The 15,680-nt window shown below is 47.3% G+C and overlaps 1 protein-coding gene across 1 annotated transcript in view; it reads left to right on the plus strand.

Moving 5' to 3' along the window:
* Window positions 1-13,420, plus strand: part of NEUROD4 (neuronal differentiation 4) — a 29,234-nt gene extending 15,814 nt beyond the window's left edge. Inside the window, exon 2 of the mRNA XM_043532787.1 lies at window positions 9,994-13,420. Coding sequence (XP_043388722.1) covers window positions 10,003-10,998 — 996 coding nt within the window. The 5' untranslated portion in view covers window positions 9,994-10,002 and the 3' untranslated portion in view covers window positions 10,999-13,420. The remainder of the gene's footprint in view (window positions 1-9,993) is intronic.
* Window positions 13,421-15,680: the final 2,260 nt, after the last annotated feature.

The following is a 15,680-nucleotide window of genomic DNA, read 5'->3' on the forward strand; positions in this document are numbered from 1 at the left end:
GAAATCAGTGTAATCACCAAAACAGGCTTCTTCTGACCAGACCTGGGGAATGCCTTTAACTCTCCAGTTTAAAAAGAAATGTACTAATTTTTCCAGTGAAAACACATTCAGGGCCATTAGGGGATGAGCCCAAGGGAGCATCTCATCCAGATTTGGAATTCCTTCTGGGGTAATGCTCAGATTTTATGTCCCAAGAAGCTCAGTCAAGCTTGTATTGACAAATGCTGGCTTTCCTTCTCCTTTAGTAGGGGGCTTACAGGTAGAAGAAGGATGGGCCTATGATGAACGCACAGGGCTGGGGCTTAAGAGACTTGGATTCAAATCCAACTCTGCCAGTGACTCCCTGAAAGACCCTGGCCAAGTCATTGCAATGCTCTGGGCCTCAGTTTCCATCTGCAAAATGGGTATAATGACTCAACTTTTTCTCCCAACCTGTGTTTGTGCAGCCTTGAGTCCTTCAGGGCAGGGGCTGTCTCTTGCTCTGAGTCTGTGCACTGCCTTCAAGGCACAACATGGCCCTGGTGTGCACTTCTGCTGCCTACCACCACAATTGAAACAATGATACTAACGGCTCTGGGAGCCATTGGGGAATGACATGCATGCTCTGGAGACCCCAACAGTTCTGAAATACCCATCACAGTGTCAGTACCTGCCAGGGGTCCACAGTGTTTGTCTGGGAGGCCCAATTTGCCTGGTTCTGGAGAATATGTGTGTGTGTGTGGGGGGGGGGGGGGTTGAATATTCTGTTCCCAAAGGCACTGGCCCACCCATCATGTGCTGGGTGTTTAGTGCCAAGTGCCAGCCTAAAGGAAATGCAAGGCGAGAAGCAGAGGCATTGTCAGAGCAGGGATCCATCTAGCCTGGTCTTAGACAGTGCCCAGAGCCCCCTCTCAGACAATGCCAGCTACCAGCTGTTTTGGAGGACGGAACCCCCATAGCGAAGCACGAGCAAGGAACCATGGGTAGAGCCCAGTCTAATGTTTGCTAATGCAGCTAGAGAGGGAGAGGGGGGTGACTCAATACAGTCCTTTGATGGAGAACTGCTCAGTAGCTCCAGTGACTCCCACATGGTAGAAACAGGACACCCGCAGCAGGACACCTGCATTCAGTGCGATGAGTGATCTGGTAGGGGACGCTGCTCACTGTAAGGCAGCACAATAAGAAGGAATTTTTAAAGAATATTAGGAACAAAAGGAACCCCGCCAATGGCATCAGTACATTGCTAGATGGAAATGGTAAAGTTCTCAATAGCAATACAGAAAAAGCAGTAGTGTTCCATAAATATTTCTGTTCTGTATTTGGGAAAAAAACAGATAATGCAGTCTTATCTTATGATCATGATAACATTTCCCCCTTCCACTAGTATATCAGGAGAATGTAAAACTACTAAATTAAACATTTTTAAATCAGCAGGTCCAGCTTATGTGCATCCAAGAGTTTTAAAAGAGTTGGCTGAGGATCTCGCTGGACTGTTAATGTTGATTTTCAATAAGTCTTGGAACATCCAGAGAACTGGAAGAAAGCTTATGTTGTGCAAGTATATTTTAAAAGGGTAAACCGGGTGACCTGGGTAATTATAGGCCTATTAATCTGATATTGAGCTGAGACAAGAAAAGAGAGCAGCTGATACAGAACTCAGTTAATAAAGAATTAAAGGAGGGTAATATAATTAATGCCAATCAACATGGGTTTATAGAAAATAGATTCTGTTCAAACTAACTTGATAGCGTTTTTTCTTTTCAAGATTACAAGTTTGGGTGATAAAGGAAATAGTGTTGATGTAATAGACTGGGACTTCTGTAAGGTTTTGTCTTCATACTGCATAACATTTTGATTAAGCAGTGACTGAAAATGGGCAATCAGCTGAATATGAGCTCCCAGTGCAATGCTGTGGCCAAAAGGGCTAATGCGATTCTTGGATGCATGAACAGGGGAATCTCAAGTAGGAGCAGAGACGTCATTTTACCTCTGTATTTAGCACTGATGTGACCACTGCTGGAATACGGTGTCCAGTTCTGATGTATGCCATTCAGAAAGGATGTTGATATATTGGAGAGGGGTCAGAGAAGAGCCATGAGAATGAACAAAGGATCAGAAAACCTGAAGTTGAAGCTAGACAAATCCAGACTGGAAAGAAGGTGTGAATTTTTCCCCGGGCACATAATTAACCGTTGGAACAATTTGCCGAGGGTTGTGGTGGACGCTTCATCAATGACACTTTTAACATCAAGATTGGATGTGTATCTAAAAGCTCTGCTCTAGAAGTTACTGGGGGCAGGTCTCTCAGGCCTGTGCTATACACCAGGTCAGGCCCTTCTCACCTTGGAATCTATGAATCTACAAATCCATGCCCAGTGCCCCCAGTCGCTGGCCTGTGCAATACAGGAGGACAGACTAGACAATCACAATGGTCCCTTCTGGGCTTGGAATCTATGAAGAACCCAGGTGTCCCAAGTCCCAGGCTAATACCATGACCAGTGGATCCCCCTTCTTTATGCCTGAGCCTCACTGTGGCTTCCTGGGTTGTGATGTTCCTGTTGCAGGCCCTGTCCATTGGTTTCTTTCCCCTCTGCAGCACCGTCAGAAGAGTTGAGTAGTTCGACATTATTTTGCGAAAAAGCTTTTTGTCGAAATATGATTTTTCACAGAAAATGAGTTTTTTGGAAAAAAAAATTAGTTTTCAATGAAATTTTTCATTTTGCAAAAAAATGTGGAATGAAAAATGTTCAGAATGAAAATTGTTGAAAAAATATTGATTTTTAAATATGTTTTTTTTTGAAATAAGGGGAAATTCTCTCAGTGTGTTATTTTCCAACCCCCTTTTTCTCACTGGAAAAAGCAGGGCCTCATACTTTTAAACGTTTCTTCGCTGGAAAAATGTGAACAGAGTTTTGCAAAAGAAAGTCTTACTTCAACTCCCATTTTAAACTCTTTACCCCCTTTGCCTCCCACTTTTCCATTGAAAATAAAAGGGAGAAATGTAAAAAAGTGAGAGAAAGGGGAAAAAATCCCTGAAAATTCAAACCAAAATTATTAAAAATGAAACAAAAATTTTCATTTCATTTTGAAAAAAAATTCACTTGGAATATTTCACTGAAAATGGGGAAAAATGTAAAAGGTCCAATGAACAAAACCTGTTTGTTTTCTGTCTTTTTCATGACCCCCCTGCAAATCTGAGCTGCCCAGGTAACAGCTGGTACCAAGATCCTGCAGCTCAGTGATAAACTCGGTTGAGTTTGGCTGTGTGAGGCCAACAAAGAGCACATGGGTGTCCCCGGGACTGGTGCTGTTTATTCCCTTCTCTCTAATGGGCCATATCCCTGGCCCTCCTGCTGAGTAGCTCCGGACTCCCACCATTAGTCACACTGAGCTTGCTCACATCTATGTGACTTAGCAGTGGGTGGCAGAATCAAGTCCTGAGTCCTGAGCCCAAGCCTCGTCTGATTCCAGGGGACCCCGTGCTCTGAGAGGTGGCTTCTTTGGGATGGGGGGAGAACAGAGGCGCTGGCCATTTGTAGTCTTAAAAAAAAGAACAGAACACTTTTTTTCAGCAGCTGGGGTGTCCTGCCTCATATCCTGCTCAAACTCCAGCTCAGGAAACTGGTCACATTCTTCCTGCATTGTCAGCTGGATAAGGGAATCTTCTTTCCTTACCCAATGTAGATTGTTGGGTAGTGTCGCTGTGCACCATTTTATAGCCTCTGCATGGCCATCTTAGAGGTGTCTGCATTTCAGTGGAGAATAAACTGAGCCCAATGCAGATTTTCTTTTCGCTTGCTCTGTTTTTGAAGGGCTTTGAGACCGTTCCTCCTTCAGCCTGAACATTGCTGTATGAATGGGTATCTTCCTGTGATGGAGCACTACATGCCAGTGTCCTGAGCCTTTGGGGGCTGGACATTACTACTGGATTTCATCCTCTCTCTCTCACAAACACATGCACGCTGCGGATACTGGAAATGGCACTCCGGGGCATTCCCTCCCCTCCCTCAGGACACCCTGCAGCTGTGGGTTCCTAGCACTGCCCTGATCCTCCCCTTATCTGCACTGTTCACTTTATTGCATTCCTGTCAAACTGGTCAATGCTGGCAGGTTAGTCATTCTCACTCGTGGATTCTGAGATCTCCCATTAAAATCAAGGTGAGACCGGCCACTAAATCCCACTTTGCCTTTTGCATTCCTAGATTATTGATAAAGGTGAGAAGGGACCCTGTGGCCATGTAGCCTACCCTGTAACATGGGCCAGAGACCTGCCCCGCCTTCATTCCTGGTTGAACTTGAGCAGATCTTTTAGAAGAACAGCCACTCTCGATTTCAAAGTAGGCAGCGATGGCGAACTCCCCCAGTCAGTGCTAGCCCTGCGCTCAGTACCAGAGCATGGAAGTTTGGAGTTGCAGTTTCTGCCCTTGCTGGTGGGTTGACAGTCTCCCCAGTCTGAAGAGCGAATGCAGCAGTTCTTCAGCTCATGATGCAAAGGGTCTGGAAAGCTGCCCCAAGTGGTCATCTTGCATAGGGATGTGCTGTGGCTGGGCTGCTTTGCTTTCTGGCCACCCAAGGGCAGTGGACCAGCCCATAGGGGGCCATTGCAATATAGATTAGAGCAGCCCAGAACCTGGCTTTCCTTATGCCAGAGAATGGATCAGTCCCTGGCTGCTCCCTAGCACAGAGGAGAGCAATGAAATCTCTAGGACATACCCCCTCATGGCTTGGCTGCATCCAAAGATATGGCCCCAGAATGTTTCCTGTCATATTTGCCCACATTGCCCTGGCTGGGATGATTTAGTTGGGGATTGGTCCTGCTTTGAGCAGGGGGTTGGACTAGAACCTCCTGAGGTCCCTGCCAACCCTGAGATTCTCTGATTCTGTGATTCTATGATTGATTTAATAGGGAAAATATCATGTGACTACTTCCTATTACTGTTGCTAATTAGTGCCCACCTGGTGCTTCTGGGATGCGACCCGTGTTTGCAACAATTAACAACCTAATCCACCGCACAAGCCCCACGATGCATATTAAATGTGGGATTTTCCACATTGGATGGGATGGTGGCCAGTTGACCCATTGCTTGGACGGCACACTTTCAATAAAGCTGCTTACACTTTAAGCTTTATTAAATGAGTCAGTCAAGCTGGCGGGATTTGGGGGGCTGATTAACATGAAACCGAGGCTGTTTTGTGCAGTGTGACTGTATTAATTATGCAGCGGAGGTAAACGAAGTTCCAGGCAAACAAGCTCAGGTTACAAGAGCTAATGCAGAAAAATGAAAACCAGAGCAGTTCACAGAGGGCTCTGCCCCTGTCTCCTACCGAGATCAGGTTTTCATGCTACCTGGTATTTGCCCTTTAGAAGAGGAGCCTTAAATGACCTGTAAGGACTGAAACAACTCAGTACATGGAAGACGTTATATCTACCAGAACTCAGATGGCAAGTTGGAGCCCATTATGAGAGATCCAGGGACAATATATGTCTAAAAGGTTCTTGCTGAGATTTAACCCACCCATCAGAGCCACTTGATTTTACATGTTTACTTATGATGCAGTAGCACTTAAATGCCCCAGTCATGTCAAGCCTGCACTGTGCTGGGCACTGCACAGATCCATGGGGAGCAGTGGACCTTCTCCAGGGAGCTTACAACCTGTCCAGACAAGACACAAAGGCAGGGTTATTGTCCCTGTTTTCCAGGTGGGGGAACTGAGGCACAGACAGATGAAGTGACTTGCCTGAGGTCACTCAGCGAGTCTGTGGCAGAGCCAGGAATTGACCACAACTCTCCTGAGTTCCAGGCCAGTGTCTGATCTACCGGGCCTTCCTTCCTCTCATCCATCAGCATGGCCCTTTCTTTTCATTGCTTGTCTCTGGCACTGTCTGTATGTAGCAAACATTGGTTTCACATCTACAGAATCCAGAGTAAGTACCAGCCCCTGATCTAACCATGTACTGTAACAGATAGACAGACAGACAACCCCCCCCCCCCGCACCACCATGGCTACATTTTCAGGAGAAATCCTCTGCAAGAGACTTCCTCACTGACGCCCCAGGCTCTGTTCCATTGTGGCCAAACTTCCTGCAAAAGAAGCTTGGATAGCACCTTCTTCAGAGCGATGATGCACCCAATTGTCTTGCAGGGTCTTTGCACTGCTAGATAAGGGGCTTGCACAGCATGTCAACACCCTCACTGTGAGGCCCTGGGACTAGCATTACGAAGATAAGAACATAAGAATGGCCATAGTGGGTCAGACCAAAGGTCCCTCTAGCCCAGAATCCTGTCTTCTGACAGTGGCAATGCCAGGTGCTCCAGAGGGAATGAACAGAACAGGTAATCTGCAAGTGATCCATCCCCTGTCGCCCATTCCCAGCTTCTGGCAAAGAGAGGCTAGGGACACCATCCCTGCCCATCCTGGCTAATAGCCATTGATGGATCTCTTCTCCATTAATTTATCTAGTTCTTTTCTGAACCCTGTTAAAGTCTTGGCCTTCACAACATCCTGTGGCAAGGAGTTCCACAGGTTGACTGTGCGTTGTGTGAAGAAATACTTCCTTTTGTTTATCAGATGGGTAGCCTTGTTAGTCTGTATCCACAAAAACAATGAGGAGTCCGGTGGCACCTTAAAGACGACCAGATTTATTTGGGCATAAGCTTTCGTGGGTAAAAATCCCACTTCTTCAGATGCATGGAGTAAAAATTACAGATACAAGCATAAATATATATTGGCACATGAAGAGAAGCGAGTTACCTTACAGTATTTATGCCTGTATCTGTAATTTTCACTCCATGCATCTGAAGAAGTGGGTTTTTTACCCATGAAAGCTTATGCCCAAATCAATCTGGTTGTCTTTAAGGTGCCACCGGACTCCTCGTTGTTTCCTTTTATTTGTTTTAAACCTGCTGGCTATTAATTTCATTTGGGGACCCCTAATTCTTTGTTATGAGGAGTAAATAACAGTTCCTTATTTACTTTCTCCACCCCAGTCATGATTTTATAGACCTCTATCATATCCCCCCTTAGTCGTCTCTTTTCCAAGCTGAAAAGTCCCAGTCTTATTAATCTCTCCTCATACAGAAGCTGTTCCACACCCCTTATAATTTTTGTTGCCCTTTTCTGAACCTTGTCCAATTCCAATATATCTTTTTTTGAGATGGGGCGACCACATCTGCACGCAGTATTCAAGATGTGAGTGTACCATTGATTTATAAAGAGGCAATATGATATTTTCTGTCTTATTATCTATCCCTTTCGTAATGATTCTCAACATTCTGCTCGCTTTTTTTGGCTGCCGCTGCACATTGAGTGGATGTTTTCAGAGAGCTATCCACAATGACTCCAAGATCTCTTTCTTGAGTGGTAAAAGCTAATGTACACCCCATCATTTTCTATATACAGGTGGAATTACTGTTTTCCATTGTGCCTTACTTTGCATTTATCAACATTGAATTTCATTTGCCATTTTGTTGCCCAGTCACCCAGTTTTGTGAGATCCCTTTGTAGCTCTTCGCAGTCAGCTGGGGACTTAACTATCTTGAGTAGTTTTGTATCAACTGCAAATTTTGCCACCTCACTGTTCACCCCCTTTTCGAGATCATTTATGAATATGTTGAATAGTACTGGTCCCTGGAGAACACCACTATTTACCTCTCTCCATTCTGAAAACAGGACATTAATTCCTACCCTTTATTTCCTATCCTTTAATCGGTTACAGATCCATGAGAGGACCTTCCCTCTTATCCCATGACAGTTTACTTTGCTTAGGAGTCTTTGGTGAGGGACTTTGTCAAAGGCTTTCTGAAAATCCAAGTATATTATATCCACTGAATCCCCACTGTCCACATGCTTGTTGACTCCCTAAAGAGTAGTAGATTCTAGTAGATTGGTGAGTGATGATTTGATTCTTCCCCCAACAAATTATGTTCATCTATGTGTTTGACAATTTTGTTCTTTACTATAGGTTTAACCACTTAGCCTGGTACTGAAGTCAGGCTTACTGACCTGAAATTGCTGGGATCGCTTCTGGAGCCCTTTTTAAAAATTGGCGTCACATTAGCTATCCTCCAGTCATGTGGTACAGAAGCTGATTTAAATGATAGGTTATAAACCACAGTTAGTAATTCTGCAATTTCACATTTGAGTTTCTTCAGAACTCTTGGGTGAATGCCATCTGGTCCTGGTGACTTATTACTGTTTAGTTTATCAGTTTGTTCCCAAATCTCCTCTACTGACACTTCAATCTGGGACAGTTCCTCAGTTTTGTCACCTAAAAAGAATGGCTCAGGGTTTGGGAATCTCCCTCACATCCTTTGCCATGAAGACCGATGCAAGGATGGCATTTAATTTCTCCGCAATGGCCTATCGTCCTTGAGTGCTCCTTTAGCATCTCGATCGTCCAGTGGCCCCACTAGTTGTTTAGCAAGCTTCCTGCTTCTGATGTACTTAAATTTTTTTTTGCTATTGCTTTTTCAACATTTGAACCTGCTTTACTGTGTGTTGAGGTGGAGCTCAAACTCCAGGTCCTGGATCACAGCTTATTCCTGCATAGGGATGCCCTGTCCATAAGCCTAGCTTCCAGAGCTCTGGAGACTGACAGTCCCATCCACAGTCAGTGGGAGCCGCACGAGCTCAGCACCTCTGAAAAAGAGGGCATGAGAGTCCTGAACACAGAGATGCTAAGCCAAGCTAGCACAGAGGCACCCATGTTCCAAACAGCAACACAATTCCACAACCAGGCAGAAAGAATGCACATATGCTCACACACACACGCACGCGCACCCCCCCCCACACACACTTTACAAGAGTAAACCTTAGCCTTTCCTTAGGTCAGTAATTCTCAACCTTTGCTATGATGGGAGCCCTCTCCCAGCTAGCCAGGACCGCTATACCCCCAAGTCAGCTGCATTAAAAAGTTTGAGGGCCCCATGCTCCAGCTCATCAGTCACAGGACATGGTGGATTGGGAAGATGGTGGAGCAGGGAATATGCTACCCCCTCTCCAGAGGGGCTGACCTAGCATTGCTGTGTCTGCCCTGGGGACTTTCAGGATGAGGTCTGCCTGGTTCAACCCAAATTGCTCTGTGGAAATCTGTCCCTCTCCCGCCTCCTGCATATCTCCAGCGCACAGAGTAGGATCGTTCCCTTTATTTTTATTTTCCAACCAGCCATGAAGCAATCAGACAAATCCATCCCTGTTCCATGCTGTGCAGAGTGGAGCCCCAGCATGGCCAGGCAGGTCATGAGCCTCATGGAGCCAGACTGAATTTTGAAATACTCACAGTGAAATTTAAAGGAGTAAAAAAAATCCATAAAACTCCGTCACTGGAACCCATGAGACCCTGAATGGAAGATCTGCACAGCATCAGCATGAGACTTTAGGGTTCTTCTCCTCCAGTACTGCAGAGGTGACAAACAAACTCTCACTGAGTTCTAATGCTATCCAGCAGGGGCAGTGGATCCACAACTAGCTGGTCTGTCCATGCTCCCCCTCTTAGGCAAAATGAACGCTTAACATCCAGGGGTAAGAGGGGATTGAATCCAGAGGCTGGGCACACAACCATGCATAATAAGGACCACTGTGCTCACCGGTAAATCCCATCCATGCAGTATGGAAGGGGGATGGAGGGGATGGACAGAACTTGTGGTCTACTGCTCCCAAAATACAGCTCCTTAACTAGGGAGTGCCGGAGATTCCTCTGCCTTCTGCTCTTGGGAGAAGCTCATCCCAGCTGGCAGGAGTCAACGCCACTGAAATCTATGCACATGATGACCAGATACCACAGTGATAGGCATGGAATAAAAACATAGATAGATTAGATTAGATACTGTAGGCACATAGGCGGAGAGACAGCCAGATAGATGCAGAGCTAGGTACTGCCTGTCATTCATAGATTTGTTCTATATCATTAACATTATTGGAAGGTGATCTTGCATTCAATTTCTGATGCATGTGAAGTGATGAGTGAGTCCCTGGCCTGGGCCTTATTAACACCCACTGTTTTCTTTGTTGCAGACATCAGAGATGACCAAGACATATGCCAAACCCAAAGAGATGTCAGAGCTTGTCAGCTCCCAGTCATGGATGGATGAAGCCCTGAGCTCCCAAGATGAAATGAAGGAAGAAGACAGCAGACAAGCCCCCTATGGAATGATGGCTGGCTTGAACGAAGAACATGACAGCATTGAGGAGGAAGACGAGGAGGAGGAGGATGGAGAAAAGCCTAAGAGAAGAGGACCAAAGAAGAAAAAAATGACCAAGGCACGTCTGGAGCGGTTCAGAGCCCGGCGGGTCAAGGCCAATGCCAGGGAGCGCACTCGGATGCATGGTCTCAATGATGCTCTGGATAATCTGAGGAGGGTGATGCCTTGTTACTCCAAGACTCAGAAGCTGTCCAAGATTGAGACTCTGAGGCTTGCAAGGAATTACATATGGGCTCTGTCTGAGGTGCTGGAGACTGGGCAGACCCCAGAAGGGAAGGGCTTTGTGGAGATGCTTTGCAAAGGTCTGTCACAGCCAACCAGTAACCTAGTTGCCGGCTGTCTGCAGCTGGGGCCTCAGTCCCTCTTCCTTGAGAAGCATGAAGAGAAGTCCCCAGTGTGTGACTCTGCCATACCCAGCCATACCTTCAACTACCAATCCCCGGGACTGCCGAGCCCCCCCTATGGGAACATGGAAACTCACCTCTTACATCTAAAGCCTCCCACCTTCAAAAGTTTGGTGGATCCTTCCTTTGGGAGCCACCACCCAGACTGCACCACTCCACCGTATGAAGGGCCCCTGACGCCTCCCCTGAGCATCAGTGGGAACTTCTCCTTGAAGCAGGATGGGTCTCCAGACCTGGACAAGTCCTACACGTTCATGGCCCACTACCCTTCGGTGAGCCTGGCCGGAGCTCATGGACACACGTCTCATTTCCAAAGCACAGTGCCCCGCTACGAGCTCCCCATAGACATGAACTACGAGTCCTACCCACACCATGTGGTTGGGCCCCAGCTCAACGCCATATTTAATGAATAATGAGAAAGATGACAGTTCGACATGAACATATGAGAATCAAGAGAAATGCAGCCAGGCGGCGTAGATGTTTCTGGAGTGAACACGACTGGGACAGGGATATCACTGCTCCAAAGCTGTATGAAAGATCTCTGGACTGGTCTCATTGAGACACTTCTATGAAAATCTCTGCTAGCCCTTTTCACACTGTCTTGACAATTGTTTAGTTGTGCTATTTTGCTGGTTTTCACGTTTGCCCCCAGAGACTCCGTGACTGTCTCCTTCTTTGTTTATTGACAGCCAAGCACACACAGGGATGATCACTTTGGCTCTAAAATGAACATCCAATGCCCCCTTCTGCAGACACCCTGAGAGATACAGTGGTGGGGGTAGGAGCCTGCAGAGTATTTCAAGATATCTGCACCATTCAGGGCTCTGCACTGGTTCCAGATGCATCCAGGATCGGAACGGAACAGCTACTCCTCACCATGCTTCTGCCGCAAGCAACAGAATCCAACACACTGATCCATCCAGGGGAAACCTGGTTGCTGAATTCTGGAATTTGGAACTGATAAAAGCAACAGCCATTAACAGAAGAAATTGAGTCAACTGAGTCATAACCACCTCCCAAAGGAGCTTGAATCAAGAAAGAGAGACAAACACAAGACAGCTAGACTGGAACCTGAAAACGATACCGCAGAAAACTCCATCCCTGCCAGGGGGCGAAGAAGGATCAGTGCAGTAGCCACTGGACAAACCTTCTCTTTGTCTGTTGCCAATCAAATAGGTCTCCCTTTAGCTCCTTCTTTGGGGTGTCTTGGCACCAGAACCTTGCCTTTGCACCCAGACTTCATCCTGAGGAATCCCACCAAACACAACTTAGACGCAAGATACTCCCAGAGTGTGGATGCATCTCAGCCACATGATTAATAACCACTGTTCTGAGGGCAGCATGCAGGGTTTTTTCGTTCTGAATGATCAGCATAACATGGACTATGCTCCTGGGAAAGGCAGCTCAGCTTTTCCCTAGTGGTCTCTCAAGTCCAGCCGTGGCTTTATTGGCTGGGGAAGGTGGCGATTATCGGAACCAGATACAGACAGCACTAAAATAAATGTGCAAAAAGACATGTTGTGGTGAGTTCTCCCAGCCAGCTCTTCGATGCGTTTGATATCCTCCCAGCTCCCAAACATTCCCTGTCCTCCAAGCAGGAACAAAATTATTATTCCCTCCTGAAGTGTCTAACTCCATGGAGACAAGAAGCTTGAAACCCTGGACACTTTGCCTTCACTGTCCCCTTCTCAATCAGGCACTAGAAGATCGGCCCAGGTTCAAAGCTTCAAGGAAATCGCCTCCTACATCTACGCCTGTCCTGAGGCTGCCGATCTCCCTCCAGTGAAATCCTGTCCTTCAGCACTTTTTGTGCTGCTCAAAACCAGCATGAGATTATCAGAGCATGAAACCCTTTTTTCAGTCCATGTCAGAGACCATGTGCAGAAGCATGTGGTGCAGTTACATGTAACCTGCGGAGAAACCGAAGACTCCAAACCGTAAGACTCTTCACCTTGCAGAAGCACAAATATCTGTCACGTAAAACTTGGACGTAATAATTAAAAAAGTGTTTAGAACTAAACCACAGACACGTACATGGCCAGGGCAAATGTGTCATTATGGTTTGTATTATATTTATCACACCCTGTGTTTCGAAAACAGATCCTGCCAAAATAAGTGTGTCTTAAGTTCCTCTCTTATTTATTATTTAACTGGGTCTAATTTATTTTTTTTCCATTTTACAGAAAATGTGGAACGTGCTAAATAACCTGCTTGTTTCCCAATCAACTTCAAAGTGTCTAGCTGGAGTTTAGCTTTGTGGGGAAATGCATGTAGGTTTTTGCCGTGCTGTTGCTCCATGATTATTTATTAGAACATTATTTATTTAATTTATTCTCCCTCTGCTGCTTCTGTGCCCATCTTCTGGTTATTAAACCAAGTATTTAACCAAGGAATTGCATATTTAATGTTGCCCTTTTTCATTTTTTCGAAGCTCTTTGTAGGACCTGGCCTATCAGTTCCTGACTCCGTCCCTAAACACTTTTATACGAGCAATAACTTTTAAAGAAAAGCCAGGCCACTATTTTTGGAATCCCACGCTATGACTGTTGGCCCAGAGAGCCCTTTATTGGGGAATCCTCACTATTTTGCAGAGGACATTTGTATAGAGTTTGGAATTTTGTAATGTCTCGAACTCCAAAGGAACCTGTTTGTACAGCCCCTAGCATTATTATTATTGGTTCATTTTGTTTTGTATTAAGAGCAAACGTTCTATCCTTTTGTAAAGAAAGCAAAATCGGCTTGTTGGCGCAAATAAAGCTGTGACTCTTGTTTTAAATGGTCTTGCTCAGGGCTGTGGACTGTTTTCCTGTTTTCTCTTTTTCTGCTCTTGCTGAATCCAAGGCAAATGAGCAGTTGGCTGGCCTCCCACCACGCATGTTGCACAGACTCTCACTCCAGCTGTAACGGTATTGGTGTCAGGGCCTGGGCCACCTCCAATGAAAGCAAGGAGAGCGATTCCCATTGACATCACTAGGAGCTGGATTGGGCCCTACCTGTCTCAGAACAGGGTGTAATGTGTGCGGGGATGGGGTGTGTCACAGAGTCCCCGGGCGATGCTCTGGAACTGCTCCCTACGAAGCCAAGCAGGACTCTGGGGAAGTCTCCTGACTGTGAGCAGACTGTCTTCAGGACACACAGCTCACACAACTTCCACCTTCCTGGGTCTGACCTCGGAGCATTCAGCATCCTCTGCCCCTCCGTGCGCTTCCCACAGCGAGTCCGCCCAGGCGGGCTCCTGGGGAAGCCAGAGGGCCCTGCAGCCCAACTCTGCAGTCAGACGTGACTCTCAGCCAGCCAGTAAAACAGAAGGTTTATTAGATGACAGGAACATGGTCTAAAACAGAGCTTGTAGGTACAGAGAACAGGACCCCTCAGCCGGGTCCATTTTGAGGGGCAGTGAGCCAGACAACCACGTCTGCACTTCACTCCATGTCCCCAGCCAGCCCCAAACTGAAACTCTCTCCAGCCCCTCCTCTTCTGGGGTTTGTCCCTTTCCCGGGCCAGGAGGTCACCTGATCTCTTTGTCTTCAGCCCTTTAGCTCTCACCTTGCAGGGGGGAAGGGCCCAGGCCATCAGTCACCAGGAAACAGGGTGTCGGCCATTCTCTGTGTCCAGACCCCTTCACACACCTGCCCTCTAGGGCTCTGGAACGATCACACACCCTTATCCCACCACCTAGATACTTAAGAACTGCATAGGGGAAACTGAGGCACCCCCACACTATTCAGAGGAAACATTAAGAATAGTCCCGCTTCATCACAGGGTGAACCACACATTCAGAATGATTGGGGGGTCACATGGCCATGCACCCACCCCAGACCAGTCTCCATATAGTCGGTCACACAATTGACTTAGCTCCATATTACCCATGCGACAGCAGAGAGGTCCATGTACCAGCACTGAAGAAACCTGGGTTCTGGTCCCTTCTCCTCTCTGTGGCTCAGGTTTGCCATCTCTGTTACTATGCACTTTATAGGCACACCTAGAGGCCTCAGGGCTCTAGCAGCACCGCCCAGAGCCATGGCAAGCTTAATAGACATTAAGGCTAGAAGGGACGGTTCTACTCATCCAATCGGAGCTCCTGCAAAGCACCACCCAGAGCCCAGCAAGTCTGGTCGAGCAAGAGCAGATCTTTATGGGTACGTCCACACTGCAACAACAGACCCAGCACACAATCTCAGCTGGCCCAGGTCAGTTGACTTGGGATCGCAGGGCTGGGGCTGTGGGGCTAAAAATTGCAGTGGAGATGTTTAGGCTGGGGCTGGAGCCCAGGGTCTGAACCCCATGAGGAGGTGGGTCAGAGAGCCCAGGCTCCAGCTCGAGCTTGAACGTCTACACTGCTATTTTTAGCTCCACAACCCAAGCTCCACGAGTCTGAGTCAATTGATCCGGGCTCTGAGACTTGGTGCCACGGGTTTGCAGTTGCAGCGTAGCTGTGCCCTTAGAAAGAGACACCCAGGCTTGACTCAATGCTTGCAAGTGATGGAGAGCCCTCCTCACCCTCAGCAGAACAGCCACATGCCAAGCACTTACCCGTCTCTCGCGCATTCCTGCACCACTGGTGAAAAGGCACGGATTTGGGGAGACACCCTCCCCCACCCAGCACCCATGGGGAAGGGCACTGAGCATTCCCCCAGGCAGCTTTCTTCTCCCCAGCCAGCCCCAGAGATGGGCAACGACTCATTGGAGAAAGCCACATCGGGAACCAGCGATTGCAAGGGGTGTGGGCTCTGGGCCCTTTCCACTAAGAACTCACTGACCAGACACACTGCTCACTCCAAACCGGCCAGTGGAGAGCCACAGAGGGAGCTGCGCCGGTGCCCTGGGGATGGGAAGCTCCACGTTCTATTCCCTGGCTCCTGAGGGGGATTAGCTAGGCTCATTATTCAGTGTGGGGAGATCACAGAGAAAACCCATGTGCTGCTCATGCCACTTGACATCTTGAGTCAGTGAGATCAATCCACATGGCAAACTGGCCCCTCCATGGCTCTGTCCACTGGACAGCTCAGAGCAATCACCCTCCAGCCATGTTAACACAATCGCCCTGGGCAGGTCAGTAACACCGACCATTCTAGAGAGGAGGAAATGGAAGCTC

Source organism: Chelonia mydas, chromosome 20 (assembly GCF_015237465.2).
Source record: "Chelonia mydas isolate rCheMyd1 chromosome 20, rCheMyd1.pri.v2, whole genome shotgun sequence".
Lineage (NCBI taxonomy): Eukaryota > Metazoa > Chordata > Testudines > Cheloniidae > Chelonia > Chelonia mydas.